This window comes from Microcebus murinus, chromosome 1 (genome assembly GCF_040939455.1).
Source record: "Microcebus murinus isolate Inina chromosome 1, M.murinus_Inina_mat1.0, whole genome shotgun sequence".
Lineage (NCBI taxonomy): Eukaryota > Metazoa > Chordata > Mammalia > Primates > Cheirogaleidae > Microcebus > Microcebus murinus.
In genome coordinates, this window is record NC_134104.1 from 150,713,776 (window position 1) to 150,732,462 (window position 18,687).

The 18,687-nt window shown below is 44.5% G+C and overlaps 1 protein-coding gene across 1 annotated transcript in view; it reads right to left on the minus strand.

Annotated features, from left to right (window-relative positions):
- Positions 1–18,687, minus strand: part of EXOSC7 (exosome component 7) — a 34,599-nt gene that overhangs the window by 14,109 nt on the left and 1,803 nt on the right. Inside the window, exons 2-4 of the mRNA XM_012770344.3 lie at positions 10,212–10,313; positions 9,817–9,911; positions 583–748 (exon numbers count right to left, since the gene is read on the minus strand). Of these exons, the coding sequence (XP_012625798.1) occupies positions 583–748; positions 9,817–9,911; positions 10,212–10,313 (363 nt within the window). The remainder of the gene's footprint in view (positions 1–582; positions 749–9,816; positions 9,912–10,211; positions 10,314–18,687) is intronic.

Genomic DNA, 18,687 nt, shown 5'->3' on the forward strand with positions numbered 1-18,687 from the left:
GGGCCTCAGAGCCCACGGGTTCTAGGGTGTTTTCAAGGGATAATGGCACAGTGAGGTCAAGAGCAGGTGTCAGCGCCATACAGACCTGGCTTTGAGACCCAACAGCACTGCTCAGAAGCTGAGGCTCTGTCTCAGTTTCGTCACTTATGAGTGGGGCATATAAGAGTGTCTGCTCACAAAAGGTCTGCAAGGTTTAAATGAGAGTGCATGCAAAGGGCTTATCACCATTCTACACACACTGTGCCAACCTATCTAAGTTTTGCCCATCAACTTTATCTGAACCATTCAGAGAGCATCTCTTGTTTTTTTTTTTTTTTTTTTGCTTCCCTGACAACCTCTGTGGATAATTTTAGGTGCTACCATATGATCATAATTTTATTATAGAGAGGCATTATACATGTTATTTATATGTATGTTATATCTAATTTTAAAAATTATTCTAGAAGGTCATCTTTTCCCAACTAATCTCACCCTATAGGTGGAAAACACCCACCTGAAGAGGGAAAAAGCTTTGGGAGAAAAGTAGGCCAAGTGGTCTCCAACAAAGGCAGAGCATGGCCACTTCATCAACATGATACTCACCAGCACATCCACGTAGAGAACCCAGCAGTGCTCCCGGGGACTAATGCAGAGGGACTTCAGGTCGATGCTGCTCTTATTGTTAAATATGCGGTAGAGGGTGTTAGCGATTTCTGTGCCGAGGTCATCACCTCCTCGACCTTCAAATTCAGGGGTAGCATTGGCTGAACTATACAGAACAACAATCAAAAAGTGGGGTGAGTCTTTCCACATGCAAAAAGCAAAGGGGCAAGGCTTTATTCCAGTTTCTCTGTGGAATGTTGGAAGAGCCAGCTGCTGTAAGAAAAGTCCCTGAAATCGGGAAAAAATGGCATCTGCCACCTTTCCAGCCTCCAGACACATACCGTGAACCAGACCAGTACTGCACCCTGGATTTGTCAGTGATGTGATGGGAGTTCCCAGTGACTTCTAATAGAACCCATCTTTAGCCAGAGAGAAACAAGAGAGTGATGGCATTGTGAACCTCAGCTGGTAATAATTAACTCTCTTATCTTCAGAATACAATAAATACTCTTCTCTGGCAGGCTCAGGAAGCTGGGAGGCCTACAGATCAAAATCAAATGGCTGGCTTACAGAGGGGTTACATCATATACACCAGTGGTCCCCAGCCTTTTTGTCACTAGGGACTATTTTCATGGAAGACAATTTTTCCATGGACCAGGGTAGGAGTGGTGGGGGTGGTGGTGGAATGGTTTTGGGATGATTCAAGTGCATTACATTTATTATGCACTTTATTTCTATTATTATTACATTGTAATATATAATGAAATAATTACGCAACTCACCATAGGTTGGGGACCCTTGATATACACCATCCCTAGCTTCACAGCTTTAGAATGTACTATGATACTTTCAACACAAAAACAACAATGTAAGAACAATAACATTTCTGGAATGATTTAAAAGACATGTATGATAGTATGTCAGTTATGTCATAAACTTTACATTATCACTGTACTGAAAAAAAGGAAAATGAATGAAAGTAAGAGAAAGACTGTTGGTTGATTAAATATTAGGTTATCCCCTTTATTTGATATTTTTCAAAAGAAAAACATTTTTTCCTTTTTGGCTTCTTGATACCATGCCAAATTACCTCAACAAAGAACTAATAGGATTCTACAGGCATGGTGGCTCATGCCTAAAATCCCAGCACTTTTGGAGGTCAAGATGGAAAGATTACTTGAGGCCAGGAGTTCCAGAGACCAGCCTGGACAACATATCAAGACCCTGCCTCTACAAAAAACAGAACAATTATCTGAGTGTGGTGGCATGTGCCTGCAGTCCCAGCTACTTGGGAGGCTAAGGTAAGAGGATCACTAGGAGCTAGGAGTTCAAGGCTGCAGTGGGCTTTGATCATGCCACCATATTTTAGCCCTGGTTGACAGATTAAGACCCTGTCTCTAAAAATAAAAACAAAAAACATTTGCCACTCAGAAAACACTACTCACAAGTGTTTAACAGAACTTTTTTGAGAGTTTTGGCTTAATACAAACAAATCCTTAATATGTGCATGAGAAAAATAAACATTGCAGCAATTATTTTACTATGATAATAAAGGTCCAGAAAGATAGGAAGCTAGCTGTTTCAGCATGGACTCTAAAAAAAAAATCACATATAGAAATTTTCTGACCCCTCATCCACCTGGAAGGTACCCAGCCCCGTGCCAGCCACCGGAAATCTGTATATGTAGACCCAAAGCCAGCAGTTCCTGTGAAGTAGGGGGTGGTTCATGAAAGGAAGCAAACTGAGGTGGGAGGCAAAGATGTCAGTCGGCATTCAGGGTTATAGGGGACCTCAAACCGGGATGAGTAGGAGTTGGTCAGGCCACAGGGAGGCAGGGGACTCCAGGTAAAGTGAAACCTATGTGAAGGCCCAAAGCTGTGCCCATACCATTTGGGTAACCCTAAAAGAAATCTCAATAATATAGGTGTAAGATTGGATCCTAAAACAGATTACACTGTTGTATAATAACTTTGTTTCTCTAATTAGTCTTCCCTTACCACCACCAGCCAGCAGAACCCCACTTTAAAGTCCCCAAGAGAAACTTCATCACTGTCATAGCAACCTCACCGTTCCCTCACTGCCTCTGCTGGACGCAGCCATCGAGCCGCGAAAATCAGCTCATTTATGGTGAAATAATGAACTCACCAGGGACCAAGCTTTTACTTTGCACAGCCAGCAAAACACAACCTGTTTCAAATTTAAACGCTAGGCAATCAATATTAAGTCCCATGTTTTAAGTGCTTAAAAATACATCTATACAGATCTCTATGTAGACAAATCCGGTCAGAGAGATGCTCAGTTTCAAAATGTTTTATCTTTTCCTGAATGGGATGGGCATATCCTCCTGGGTGTGACTCATTAATCCAGAATTAATGCATTAACTCTTCAACAGCCCTAGGGAATGGTTTACAGAACTTCCAGGGTCCTGTTGCCCAAATTAATCTACCTACCAAACCATGCTCCATTGTGTTTTTTTGCTTTTGTTTGTTTTTGGTTTTTTTGTCAATGGGTTAATTTAAAGTGGAAATTTAACCCATTTTAAAACAGTGTTTTGGTGTTTTTTTTTGTTTTTTTGTTTTTTTTTTTGAGACAGAGTCTCGCTTTGTTGCACAGGCTAGAGTGAGTGCCATGGCATCAGCCTAGCTCACAGCAACCTCAAACTCCTGGGCTCAAGCGATCCTCCTGCCTCAGCCTCCCAAGTAGCTGGGACTACAGGCATGCGCCGCCATGCCCGGCTAATTTTTTTCTCTATATATTAGTTGGCCAATTAATTTCTTTCTATTTATAGTAGAGACGGGGTCTCACTCTTGCTCAGGCTGGTTTCGAACTCCTGGCCTCGAGCAATCCGCCCGCCTCGGCCTCCCAGAGTGCTAGGATTACAGGCATGAGCCACCACGTCCGGCCTGGTTTTTTTTTTAAATAAGTCAGTCTTTCAACATAGCTAGCAGTCAGGCAGAGGAAAGTTCGGAGACTCATGGCCCACGGAATGCTCCGTGTCTGGATGGTGCCCTAGCCATGGAGTGACTCTGAGGAGGCGACTGGGGAGACTGAAGGCAATTGTGCAGTGGGGGCCAGGATACAATGCTTTAAGTAACATAAGAAGGCCAGAGATCCCATATTCTGCTGATGGCCGAAGAGAGGGGCTGGCATAGAGAAATGAGGATTCCACCTCATCACTGGGGCACTCACAGAACAAAGATCCTTTCCAACAGAGTTGGACAGAAATGAGGACCTGGAAAGGGCCTTAGAGACCATCTCCTGGGGATAAAAAACTAAATGCTTACAGGGGCTAGCCTGTAAGGCTAAATGCTTACAGGCTAAATGCTTACAGGTAACTACATACATCTGAACAAAGGGCCACGAATAGGTAACAGGCAACGACAGAAGGTGTGGCAAACTTTTTAGCCCTAACAAAATTTTAATTTACCTTTGAAAAAAAAAACCTCTCTAAATGAAACAAAAATCTCACAGGTAGGATTTGACCTGCAGGATGAGAGACCCCTATATATGGTCTAACTCTCTCATTTTACAAGGAGGGAAATTTTAACAGCTTTTTGAATGTTTGGTATGAACTAAACACCACTCTTAGGCACTTCAGATGTATTAACTCATCTAATTCTCACAGCAACCCTAACAGGTATTAACCCTATTTTATTTAAATTTATTTAAACTGAATCCTGGGACAGTATTGACCCCATTTTGGATATGGAAGCTGAGTCACAGAGGTTAGGTAATCAGGCCAAGGTCATAGGACTAGTGCCTGGGCAGCTGAGACTCTAACCTAGGCAGACTGGCCCTCATCCGCTATGCTTCCTTGTACTCTCCCAGAATCTATCATTCCACATGTTTGCCTTGTAGTCTACCATCAGGCAGATTAGCTTTCCTTGGGCTTATCTTTTGCCTCAAGGTAATGAATGGGTGCTCTGGTCTTGGGATTTATTAATAGACCACAGATGTTGAAGTCAACAAAGAATGCAAATGAGGGCAGGGAACCCTTAATAAAAAGCTTCTCTGTTGCAGAGAGAGAGAGAATAAACACAGACTGGTAATTCTAGACCCTGCTCACATGTATCAAAATATATTCTTTCAGTAGGGGAACATGCATTTGGTTTTGGGGGGCATAAAACCAAATGTTTTCCTTTTCCTTTTTTTTGCGACAGAGTCTCACTCTGTTGCCCGGGCTAGAGTGCTGTGGCATCAGCCTAGCTCACAGCAACCTCAAACTCCTGGGCTCAAGCGATCCTCCTGCCTCAGCCTCCTGAGTAGCTGGGACTAGAGGCATGCACTACCATGCCCGGCTAATTTTATATATATTTATATTATATATATATATATGTTTATATTATATATATATATACATATTAGTTGGCCAATTAATTTCTTTCTATTTATAGTAGAGACTGGGTCTCACTCTTGCTCAGGCTGGTTTCGAACTCCTGACCTTGAGCAATCCGCCCACCTCGGCCTCCCAATGTGCTAGGATTACAGGCATGAGCCACCGTGCCTGGCCTTCTCTGCACTTACAGTTACCAAAACCCATTGAGGCCCTTGATAAAGCATGACCCTGTCCCTCTTCCAGAGTTGTGGGAAACTGTTTACTAAGCTGGATAAACTAATAAAGATCCTGGGAATGCTGTCCCTCCCAGCTCTCCACCTCTCCTGACTCATCACCTCCACCCTGCTCCACCTGCTTGGAACATTTCTGGTTTAAGTGGGGTAGACTGAGACCAAGGCTATGTTCACCTGGAATGGGCCTCTAGACACTGGGCCCACTGTTGCTCCCCTCACAATCAATCTAGTCTGCAAACCTACAATCTAGTCTGCAAATCTACAGAGTCTTACAACAGGTCAGGCCAGGCCCACAGCAGAAAAAGTGATTCAGTGGGTGCCTAGAGCAGAACTAACTCAAGGTCTTACCCCTCCAGAAGTCATCTGGCCCCAAGGCAAGTCCCAAGGCTGATTTCTCTGTGTGTACACGTGCCCATTTCTCAGCCTGCAGAAGCTTCCCTGTAAATGGATACTGGAAGAGCAGCACATTCTACGCTTTTTGTCATAAGCTCTCCTTTTGAAGTTTCTAGGAGAGTTAGCCCACCAGCTCTGTAGGCTGCCTCTGTGCTTTGCGCCCACCTCCCGCCCTCAGTCAAGAACACTCCCCTTTAAGCCATGCTAAGAAGGCAAGGAACACAATGGCTCCACCTAACAATGCAGGGCTCAAAGATTCTGGTTCAATATTAGTAAAAAAATACAAATGATCACATTGAAAAGTAGCTAAGATCCCAAGGGGAAGTGACAAGTGCTGGACACACTGAAACGTCTATGAATGAAAAAAAACAATCTCCTAACATCCCCATCCACCCACTTAAAAACCCAAGCCTCTCTGAGTGGCCATGCCCCCCTCCTAAACCCACCAACACAATGGTCAAAAAGCTGAAGAGACACTTGATGGCCCTCCATCTAGTGGTAGTACAGAGTAACGGACTATCTTGCTAAATTTTACCTTCCTCTGAGCCTTAGATGGAAATCATCTTTTCCTAAAGTTTCAAAGTTCTCATTTAAAATGACCTATTCTCAGGCTACAACTAGCAAATCGAAGACATGACACAAGAGTTAGCCGTGGTCTGATTTTGCTTCTAGTTTAGTGAAAGTGTTTCCAGGCATCTCTGGAGCAGGGCTCAGGGTCAGTGCAGCTGGGCACACTTTGCAAAGGGCTGTGAAACTATCAAGATTTTTCATCATTTCCAAAAACAGGGAAAATTATGGGAATGGGAAATAGTGTCTACATCAGCTCTATATATTATCATTCCAAGTAGACAAAACTATAGTGAAACAAGCTAGCAGAAAAGCAATTAGCTTTCTGAGACCACTCTACCCCTGGGAATTTAAATGATTAAAACCTGGAAGTTACTGATAAAAAGCTAAATCAAGCTAGGTTCAGAGTGGCAGGAGGGACCTCTCCTCTGCCCCCCACCCCCATTACTTTCCTGCCATTGGGTAGCAACTATGCTTCTGCCTATGAATAGGCCAGTGTCTTGAGCTCTCGAGCAGAGACGCCCTGCCTGAGCCAGAGTAAGGATGGGGGTGTGGCACCCTTACTGCTGGACACATCCACACATTCCCAGAAGCCATACCTATTTACTGGATTGAAATAAAAAGATTTGCTTATTCATGCAATTAAGAGTTGCTCCTTGAAGACTCAAGTGAGGTTCTGACACAAATGGCAGCCATCAGTGCTTGGTAACCTCTCCTACCTCTGTAGGAAAATGGGGTTTTGTGAATCTCTCAGGGTGATTCCACCTGCTGAGCTGATCACACTAGCTGAGCCACTTAAAGAAACCAAAATGTAGCACCTAGAGACTATGCAACTTGAGAAATTGATTCAGGGAACTACCTGGGAGCTCCTGGGCCTGTTGGGGTCTTTCTGAGACTTACAAAGGAGGAAAAGAAACCAGCAAGCAGTTGCCACTCTCAGCCAGAAAAGAAAGGCTACTTCTAGGAGCCAGATCTTGGGAAGAGACAGTTCAAAGGCTTCTCTCACACTGGAGTCACCCTCCCTGCACAGCTGGGACAATGGACAAGAGCAGCAGGCTCACCTAGAGTCATGTTCAGACACAGAACCACAATGAAATGTATCCTCTGTACCAAGCATCTGAGTGTAACACCCTCTCTTTGGTGTGGTTGAGCTGATTGTCTTTGGTCTGCCTAAGATGAATGAGGTAGAAGATAATGAAAAGGAAGAAAAGGAAAGCAAATTACAGTTCCTCACACATGGTGTCTGCTCCTCAGTGACTATTTACTGCACTGAATTAGGCAGATCAAGGATAGAAGAGGCATTTTGCTTTCTCCAAGAGGGATAAGCTGGGAATTTGAACAATGTCACCATATCCACTGTAATTTAAAGAATGGGAGAATTCCACTGGACAGCTTGGACTAGTGAGAGCTGCTATGGTAGAACCAGGAGAAGAGATTGCTTTGAGAGGTCAGGGCAGGGGGCAGGAATGGGCTGGAAGGAAAACTGGCCACAAAAACAAACATGGATAGTTCTTGGACCTGCAAGTACAATACTCCTCTAAAGCCGGCTTCTGTCGGCTGCATGAGGTAGCAAGAAGCCAGGCATGGTGGCACATACGTGCCAGTAATCCCAGCTATTCAGGAGGCTGAAGTGGGACGATCACTTGAGGCCAGAAGTTCCAGATCAGCCCGGACAACATAGTGAGACTCCATCTCACTCTTTAAAATTTTTTAACAAGGTAGAAAGAGCCAAGATTCACAGTCGGATAGACATGAACTGGCAGTTTTAGCTATGTGACTCTGGGAAAGTCACTTACCCTCTCTGAGCATCTCTCTCACAGGATTACTGTGAGAATCCACTTCTGTGTCTGGAAATGAAGACTGGAAGACTGTAACTCCCACTACAAAAGTAGGTTATCGGCTGGTCCGAAGGTAGTGAGTTATCTCACGTGATTGTTCACAGTCAGTTACAGATTGAACTCCTTGTTCTACTACTTTCCCCCCTCCTCACTACTGCACTTGACTAGTCTTAAAAAAAAAAAAAAAAAAAAAAAAAAAAAAAAAAAAAGTAGGTTATCACCTGTGCAGAAAAGGGCTGCCAGAGCAGCCTGAAGCTCCCATCTTTAGAAGGGCCTGTGTGTGAGGCTGGCCCTTGGCTGGGAACCTGGCTCTCAGAGTGTTCCCAGTCAACAGTAAACTGAGGGGGTGGTCCACTATGCCTAGATTGTGCAAGTAACATGGCCTGTGCTGAACACCTGCTTTCCTTCTAGAAGTTTGGAATTTTATGTGTTAAACAGAAGATGCCTATGTGACCAGCTTGCAGTAAAAATCTTGGGTCCTAAGTCTATAACAGGCTTTCCTGGGAAGAAACATCACAAGTAAGTTACCGCATTTACATTGCTGTAATAAACTTTAACAGTAAGTACCACTATATGCTAAGTCCTGCAAGTCCTTTTATCTCCAAATGTGGAAGTAGTCTTGGAGACCCCGGTACAGGATCAGCATTGTATACCTATGCTTACCATTAACCAGTAGAGATCCTTACCCACTTAAAGAAGGCCTGCTGTCACCACCTAGCTTCTAGAAGTCACCACCTAGCTTCTAGAAGCAAGGTAACAGAAGATGGGACCAGGCAGGCCAGCAACCCAATAAAACGTCCCAACCAACCCTTAGAAAGTAGACATAACAAGGAGGAGAGAAATATTTATTGAAAGCCCACCAGGATCATTGTGAATCAGAATTCACAAAAAAAAAAAAGAAAAAGAAAAAAAAAAGAAAGAAAGAAATTGTTCACTCTATCTTCTTGTCCTCATGACCACCACAATCATTTTTTAGATGAAAAAATTTAAGCACAGAGAGACTGGGTAACTAGCCTGAGGTCACACAGCTGGCCAGAGAAGGAAGTGAGACCCTGGCCCGAGGCTGGACGCAGACCTGCAGGGCCCTCACTCTTCCCAGCACCCATGCTGCCTGCTGGCTTGCTACTTCCTCAGCCTGTCAGGCTGCTTGGCTGACCCTCGGCCTCATCTGCCAAGCAAATCATGAACAGTTTTCTGCAGAGCTAGAGCAGGAAGAGAAACAGGACATTTTAGACCAAATGATCCTTACTATCTGTGTTTGATATTTGTCAAAGCACTGTAACACATGTCACTTTATTTGGCCCTCATAACCACTATGTGCTGGGCTGCCTGGCAGATGTCCTCCTTTTTAAGACAGGGAAAATAAGGCCCAGCAATGGCCAGGTGATTAAGACAAGGGCAGGACTTGAGCCAAGACCTCCTAGTACCTGATACATAGGAGGAGGTCAGTAAATGCCTGCTGAGTGGCTGAATGATTAAATAAATACAAAATAAAAGTGGGCTCCACAGGAAACTAGAGATTCATTTTCTGGATCTTCATCTTTAAAATCTTTTTTTTGAGACACAGTCTTACTTTGTCACCGTGGCTGCAGTACAGTGGTATCATTGCAACCTCAAACTCCGGGGCTCAAGCAATCCTCCTGCCTCAGCCTCCCTAGTAGCCGGACTACAGGTGCCCGCCACCACACCCAACTAATTTTTTCTATTTCTAGTAGAGATGGGGGTCTCACTCTTGTTCAGGCTGGTGTCAAACTCCTGAGCTCAAGCAGTCCTCCCACCTCAGCCTCCCAGAGTGCTAGGGTTACAGGCGTGAGCACCCCGTGCGGCCTAAATCATTTTTCTTTAGAAACATCTGCATAGTACTGACCAGTCAACGAAGAACTCCAAGTAGCCTTCGTTTGGTTTCTCCAGCTTCGGCGTCCCCATTTCTGCTTTCACTCCCACCAAGATGTCTGTATGACCCTGCGGACACATGAGAGAAGGGTCCCCACTCAGAGCAGGCAGCCAGGTGCCCCATCAACCCCTCCTCTTCTGGAGCCCCTGGGGGACTCTCCTAGGAGCAGTGCTGGCAATTGTAAAGTGGCCTTTTGAGGAGGAAAGGAGCTCTTCGGATCTGGATAGGCCCCCCTCCCTGAGGTTGGCTTGGGTCTTGGATTTCTCCAGGAGTGATTTGTACTCCAAAAGCCAAGAGGGGTCTGCAGCTGCTTCTCTAGGGCCTACCCATTTCTCCACCTGGGCATGAACTGTGGCCACTGTACTCACCAGCTTGACCCTGGCCGACCCACTGGTGTTGGATACGACGTCAGTTTCCACTTCCACACATCGGTAGTCCTCACAGCCACGGCCATCCACACGGAGGTCTTCCTAAGTGCAACAAGCACAATCCTGAGGCTGTCATCCCAAACCAACAGCAGACTCCTAAACTTTACTCATTCACTCCTTTTCCCCCAGGGAAATACAACATCTCCTTTTCTCTTAGTGGATCATCCAAAATTCTGTCCTCATAGCTAATAACAATATTACTATGTTACATATGAGGTAATGGAGACTCAGAGAAGTTGAGACTTGTCCAAGGTCCTACGGCTAGTGAGGACAAAGCTAGGTTCCCTTGCCAGGTAGGTCTGATTGCAGATTCCATACTACATACCCCTATACAGAATATGCACCTCCCACTGCTCCACTTGACCAGCCAAAAAAAAAAAAAAAAAAAAAAGAATATGCAAACAAAATCTGAACAAGAGACAAAATAAACCACCTCTACTCCAAATTTGCAATTCTAAAATTGTACCAAAGTGCATGTTGTCAGAGCTACAGATTACAACTATCTCAACTGCAGCCCTCCTACCCCTCCCCCCAAATTTAACGAGATCTACTGTGTAAACAATTAAAGACGCCCAATCTTCTTATAAAAGAGGCATTCTCTAGAACAGGGTCAACAAACTAAGGCCTACAGGCCACTTATTCTTATAAATAGTTTTACTGAAGCACAACCATGCCCATTTGTTTGGGTACTATCTATGACTGCTTTTGCTCTACAAAAGCAGAGTTGAGTGGCTGGGACAGAGACCATATGATCTGTAAAGCCCAAAGTCTTCACTATCTAGCCCTTCTGGGCAAGTCTGCCAACCCTTTCTGATGGCTTTCAGAGCGTTCTATGCACTGCCTGTCCTTTCTGCCCATGTATTTATTTCTTCAATTACTTATTTATATCAGTGCAACTCATAGATACAGACTCTTTCATGTCACGGTTACAATCTAATGCTATCATCATTTACTTTGTTGCCCAAAGTGTTCCAGATTTGGCTATTTGGGTTAGTTCTTGTGCTTTTTCAACATGCCTCCAACTTTTTCTGAGTACTTGTTTACTTTCTGACAAAACAAGATGTTCCAGCCTCTTATATTTTCCCAGCCCCAGCCCTGGGAGTCAACTCTTTCATACTGGAGAATGATACTTAAAAGCCAGGATCTGGGTGCTAAGTTCATAGCTTTTGGAGTATCATTGCTTCTAGACCTTTCCAGCAGACTGAGCTAGAAAATATATGTATGTATACTAACCCACACATATGCACACATTTACATTTAATTCTGTAACTATCTACATATCTATCAAAAAGCCATGAGTTCACACTGATAGTTCAGTTCCAATCTAACATCACAGGGTTCATTCTCACCTTTCCCCTTTTATTATTAATATCTGTAACTTCTTTCTCAGCCAGGGAGAAGGCTGGCTCTCATTATCTACAATGTACTTACATTATTTGTTCAGTCTTAGTATACATAGTTTCAGAACTTCTAACCCATACCCCATGAGAAACAAATTTTCTAACACAGTATTTGTATGAAGTTCTTTTTGTCTTTAGCTTTATAGTACCTAGTCAAAATATTGTTTTCCAGTTACTTAAGTTGTTTCTTTTCTTCCCCATGCCCTTTGTTGTGGTTATATTATTCAATGTGTAACACAGGCTCATTTGTAACTGTTTGTATTCCATTTTGTGTCCCCCACCCCCATCCTGGTTCCTTTTAATTACTTATTTACTTTCTGGGTATGTGTAATGTCACTATGGTTCTAAGACACAAAGCTCTTGGAAAAGTAAGCTCTGAGAGAGAACCGTTGCTCTTCCCTTGTCTGGACTATGCTATTTCAAATGCCCCCTTCTTACCCGCCCCAGGTAGGTAACCTATCTCTTTAGTTTCTGGTTCATCTTTCTTATATTTCTTCTGCACAAATGAGCAGATACTGAATATTTTTTGTATTCTTTTCTAATATGTAGAGTGGCATGCTGTGAAACACTTTTACATCTGGCCTTAAAAAAAAAACAAAAAAAAAACACTTAACAATATATGTAGGAAATCAGTCCATATGGGCTCACAGAGATCTTCAATCTTTGTAAATATTTTTTGAAAGCAGATTCTCAAAGTAGTTGATGCTCCCCCAAAACATAAATAAACAAACTAACAATCAAAAAACTTCACTGTTCTACAGTATGTGACTGTCAGAAACTTATCTTAAAACTGTCTAACTGCAGATGTGACTTTTTTATTTTGAAAAATTAAATAGAGAAAAGCAAAACTCTACCACATGCTCCCACTACATAGCACTAATTACTATCATCTGTCATATTTGCTCCAGCTCTTTCACCCTCTCAACTCCTTTTAAATGAGGAAAATAAACACAATAAATCAGGTGGAAGCCCCTCTGCAGCCCACTCCCTCGCTGGAAGCAATTCCTATCTCCAGTCTGGAGACGTGCTAGAAAAGCAACAGAATTTCAAGTCTGGCAGGGTGAGCCTAGTGGGTAAGACTCCGGAAAGTGATCCCCCGTCACTGGAGGATCTCATAAGTATGTAACTGGGTCTCTTCACAACGCCACCCATAGAACCTGAAGGCTTTCTAGGTCAACCTCTGACACCCCACTCCTTCTACCCCTCTTTGCCCCACCTCCTAAGTGTGCCTAGCTAGGAGAGTGAAAACTGGCTCAGAAACTTATTTTATGAGCAATCCTTCATGGGTTGTGGGTATGGCATAAGTGTGAGCAATCACTAGGAGCATTACTCAAGGGTTCCAGGCCTGGTCCTGGCATCAACCAGCCACTTGACCTAGGACAAGCCCCTTTCCCCCCACTCTGGACTAGTTTTCTCATTTGTAAAAGATGGAGATTAAATTAGATAGTCTCAAAGGTGATTCTCTAATTCTACAGATCTATAAATTTAAATGACTGCAATTATTTGCAATAGTAACAGCTACTATTTACTGTGCATTTACTATATACCAGATAATATATCAGGAACACCACACATTTAATGCATTTAATTCTCACAATAGCCCTTTTAGAATATTTATTCCATTTTACAAATGGGAAAACTGAGGTTGAAAGATGCCAAATGACTGGCCTAAGGTCACATAGCCAGTGAGCAGCATTTGAACTTGAAAGCAGAACCCTTAACCACTGTTCCACACAGCCTCCTGCATTCTAAAGGGTCTCTTCACTTTACAAAGGGAGAGGGCACAGGCCTCCTTCAGAGGAGGAGCCGGCTGGCTACACCAGGTGGTCCTGATAATGATGCTGCTGGCTCTGAAAGCAGGTAGGCCATAGGGCTTCCAACCACTGCTTTTAAAATACCACTCACTCTGGAAAGATTTAGTCACACTTCTTCGTAGTGAAAACCTATTTGTTCTATTATAGGATAGGACTGGAAGGGTATCAGAAAACAGGACCTCATCAAATCTTGCCTTTCCAACCTCTAATTCACTCTCTGCCTCCTGTGGAAGACTCAGGTGATAAGAGATAAAAGAAAAGCTAAAAAATTTTCCTTTCCAAATTTGCCTAGGGCATATTCTTTTTTTCATAGAAAGAAAAGCACCTAAAAGAAAAAAAAAAAAAAAAAAAAACCCAAAACCAAACTAACCAGTCCATGACCCACTGTACCCAGGGAAACTTTTTTTAAAAATCCAGTTCTCTTTATAAAAGCCTTAGGAAATTGCCCAAACCTGCCTGGCCTGGTGCCATCACAATTTTTATTTATCTGCAGTACTCAGGAGCAAAGGACTGAATCCACGTGTGAACACTTAAACAGGGGTTGCCCTGAAGTGTAAGCTCCGTTTTAAAATACTAAGAGATGTCAACAGTTGATGGACAGCAGCATGGGGTGGAGCCCTGCCCTTCTCAGCAGAGGAGACTGAAGCACCTTTTAGACCAAGGGCTTCTGGATGCAGGGATAGCTCTTGGCGACTTTTCATAGTTGTTATCCATGACAACAACCCTACCAGCTGGGTGTGGTGTGGTAGAAAGAGTCACCTTCCAACTTATATTTAAACTTCTGCAATTCACAGTGGCTCATGCCTGTAATCCTAGCACTCTTGAAAGCTGAGGTGGGAAGATTACTTGAGCTCAGGGGTTTGAAACCAGCCTGAGCAAGAGCGAGACCCCATTTCTACTTTATAAAAATAGAAAAATAAGCCAGGTATTATGGTGTGTGCCTGTAGTCCCAGTTACTTGGGAGTCTGTGGTAGGAGGATCGCTTGAGCCCAAGAATAAAACACTGCAGTGAGCTATGATAATGCTACTGCACTCTACCCTGGATGACTGACAAGACTCTGTCTCACAAACCTGTCTCACAAACACACACACACCTCCTGCTATCACATACTAGCTTTGTGACCTTGAACAAGTTCCTCAACAGGTCTGAGCCTGTTTCTTTATGTAGGAAGTGGGAATAATTCCAACTTTACCAAGTTATAGGGGAAACCAAATATCACAAATCTTTAAGGGGAGCCCCCCGCAGTGTAACACAGAGGAGTCCTCCTAAAACAGTTCCATTCCCCTGCTTCTGGGGGGCATGCATTAGCTCACTGCATTCTCAAAAACACTCCTGGAGAGAGGTTACAGATGAGGAAACTGAGATGCCGAGTTTCAATCTCCCATTTGTGACAGAGCAGAAGGACATTTAACTCAGCCCAGAGCTGCTTTCCCTCACACCCAGCTAGCCCAGTCCTATTAGTCTTTAATAGGAACTGACAAGTTGGCTGTACTAATCCAACACACCTGGGGGATTCCAGACTCAACGTAGTCCCCTGAGGTGACGTTAACCCATCATTTTCTTGCTTTGAATTTTCCAATATCTCAGAGCTTCCTAGGGGAGAAATGAGACTAAAATGCTTCCCCTACTACAAAGCGACCCCCCCTCAGGAAAGAGACCACATCTGGTCCAGCTTTGCAAGCTGAGGCCCAAGCAAGACACAGCAGGCAAAACTAGATGTTGATCCTTGCTTCGCTGTCTAGGCCTGGTGAGTGGCCCTCCATTCCTTTGAAAGGATGTGGCTCCACAAAGGCTGTACCCCACAGTGCCTGGGCACAGGCTTTCTGTGCCACGGGTCTGTAACTGGAAAGGGCACAGGGCTAAAAAATCAAGAGTCCTGAGGGCTGGATCCAGTTCTGCCATGGTCAGATGGAACAACTGAATACTGACTGCTCAATCTCAGAGTTAAAAACGGGGCTCAGGCCCTCTTCTCCCTCTTCAGCGCTGTTCCCCTAGGCAATGCTTCTGACAAAAGGTAGGCCCACAGAAAAGAAATGGAAACCATCAGCTGAGCTACAACTCCCTTCAACAGCCAAGAACATACAATGAAATGGCTTTGACAGGAAGGCCAAGAGGAAAGAAGCCTCTTTGGTGGGGTTGATCAACTGCCATGGCCAGGTCTGAACCTATGAGGGCCAGCTTACTGTCCCGTTCATGGCCGCAGCACCCAGTAGACTGAACTGGAGAAAGTTTACTGTGCCTACAGCTCTGTAGAGACCACTTAACAGAGTTACCCTCCACCCAACAGCCAGGACCAGGGGTAGGTATACATATAATCCATAGGGTGACCAGCTCTTTTTGGCATGAAATACTAGCAGGTCTAATTGATTCTTTCATTGGAATCTGATCTCTAATCTAGAAAACAGAGAAAAAGGGAGTTAAAGAGGAGGTGAAAGGCCATGATGTGAGATGAGATGGGGCGGGGCAGAGCTGGAGAGGCCACACAAAAGTAAAGGCAGATTTTACCAAGGCAAGAGGGAAGCTGGACAACAAGTGGCTGCAGACAAGGGATAAACTCTGGCAGAGAAAAGCAGAGGTGTCACCAGAGACATAAAGACATAGCCATACAGACCATGAGATAATCCGTGATGGAGCCCATAAAAGGTGGTGCCCCAGACCTGCCTGGGGACTTTCTAGCTCTTGTCACAAATCCCCCTTTCCTTGAGATAATTTAAGAATCCCTAGCCTGCCAAAGCAAAAGAGCTTAAATCTCAACGGCCACAGACAAACCCTTAATGGGGTCACTGTGAAGATTAGGGATGTAGTGTGGATGGTTTAGAACAAAGCCACACTTCTGATGGAAAAACCAACTTGAAAGGGAACCAACATTTTTTCAGGGTTGCCCACATGCCTGGTGTATGGCATCTCTTATCTCATCATTCCTTATAACCTCATTCCACCCCTGGGTGGATATGTCTTCATTTTACATAGCAGGTAGCAAGCTCAGTTATTCAGGTAAAATCACTTATTGTAAATGGTGAAGCTGGGAGAGGAAGCCTGAGCAGTCTAACTCCAAATCCCCATTCAACCAGAGGCAGGAGACCATGTGACCTCAGGCAGAAAGGAGCAGAGATTCCTACATCAGGTTCTAGTCTGGACCAGGCTAGTGGCTTACCTACAGGCCAACATCCAGTGGCTGCATCAAAATCTCTCAACGCTTTATAAAAATGTCCATTCTCAGGCCCAAACCCTAGAGAGTCAGATTCAGAAGGTTGGAGTAAAGCTTGAGAATCTGTTTTTGTGGGTGAGTAAAACACATTTCAAGGCTTCAGAATCCCTGGGCTAAAGATGGAGGTACCAACATTGTTAGAGGCAAGGACCCTCAAAGACCCTCAACTCCCCTATGACTCGTCCTACACACGGACTTCGCCTTGGAAAATTCCAGCTATAGCTCTGAGAAGAATGCAGTCCATGACGTGCTGACCACGGGATGCTCCAGGGTATGCTGACTGCAATTGTTCCCGACCACCTGCCAGGTTGGAGATGAGTAACCAGTCAAAAACAGGATACTGGCCGGGCGCTGTGGCTCACGCCTGTAATCCTAGCTCTTGGGAGGCCGAGGCGGGTGGATTGCTCAAGGTCAGGAGTTCAAAACCAGCCTGAGCAAGAGCGAGACCCCGTCTCTACTATAAATAGAAAGAAATTAATTGGCCAACTGATATATATATAAAAAATTAGCCGGGCATGGTGGCGCATGCCTGTAGTCCCAGCTACTTGGGAGGCTGAGGCAGAAGGATCACTCAAGCCCAGGAGTTTGAGGTTGCTGTGAGCTAGGCTGACGCCACGGCACTCACTCTAGCCTGGGCAACAAAGCGAGACTCTGTCTCCAAAAAAAAAAAAAAAAAAAAAAAAAAAACAGGATACTGATAAGACGCTGATTGGGGCTAATTAACCCAGACCCAAGCCTCATCGTCAACACTCTATTTTTTTGCTTCTACTTCCTTGTTTTTGTATGCTTATAAAACCTACTAAGTAAAGCAGACCTTGACAATCATTCGCTTGGTCTCGTTTCTTTCTCTCACTCATCTCTTTCAGGCACGGTCCCCCTCGCCCCCGCGAGTAATAGAAGGTCCCGCGGGTCGGGACACAACATCTTCTTCTGGGTGAAGAAAACACACATCTAGCCAGCTAAGCAAGCCAGAAAAGAATATAAACACTGTCTAACTCATCTCCCTTTAAAGTCTACAGTACTTATTCAATGTTACTAAGTACTTACCAAGTGCTGGACACTGGGTAGGCCTTAAGGGTCTTCCACAGATAAGTCAACAGACTATTACCTTCCTAGATCCACAATTAGGGAGTGACTGAGCCCCTAAGACCCCGGATCAGGCCTTTGGCCAACTCTGCAAGCTGATCTTCCACCACTGCCCCCAGCCCACCCCTGCGGCTCCAAATTTTCTCCACCTGAGGACCTGTGTGTGTAAGGCTGGTGGCGGGGTCCCCCTCCCCTCCCTATATCAAAAAGAAAAGGCTCATGAGACCAGACCCGCCAAGGACAACCTGCCAGGCCCCACTGAGAAGGACCACACCCAGATGTCTACTCGAATAAGAAAGTTTTGGCTCCTGGGTTCCACAAATATGGCCAGTCCCTCCTATATCTCAATGACCACCAAAGGTCACCCAGGCTCTTCCCGCCAAAAGTCCCTAGCCCACCCCAAACAGTATAAAAGCTCACTCCCCCTCTAAACGGACCTGACTTCTTGGCCCCCCTCTCTTGGGGCCCCGCAAACCTCACCTGAAGCACTCAATGAAGCAAGGGTTGTTTGGCCCCACTCTCGCTCTCTGTTTCTTTCACTGTCAGAAAACTTTACACTGTGGACTCACCATCCCTTCCTTCTGTAAGGCTCATGCCTACTTCTTAGTCATGCTGAGAGCTCAACTCAAATGCCATTTCCTTAGGGAAGCTTCCTCTGACATCCCAGACTAGACTGCACCCCTGTTTTTTCCTTCATAGCACTCAGTACAATTTTATATATAAACACACAAATAGAGCTGTGATTTCTGTACGTGCTTTTTACATGGGAGCTATATAAGGGCAGGCTCCTTCCCATCCTCTCAGCTTAGTTCAGTTCTGTGCTGAGCGAATACTGAGCCCTGAAGAAACACCGGAGGGACACTTGACATGGATTTAGGGGAGCAATTCCACTTCCTTAGGGAAGACT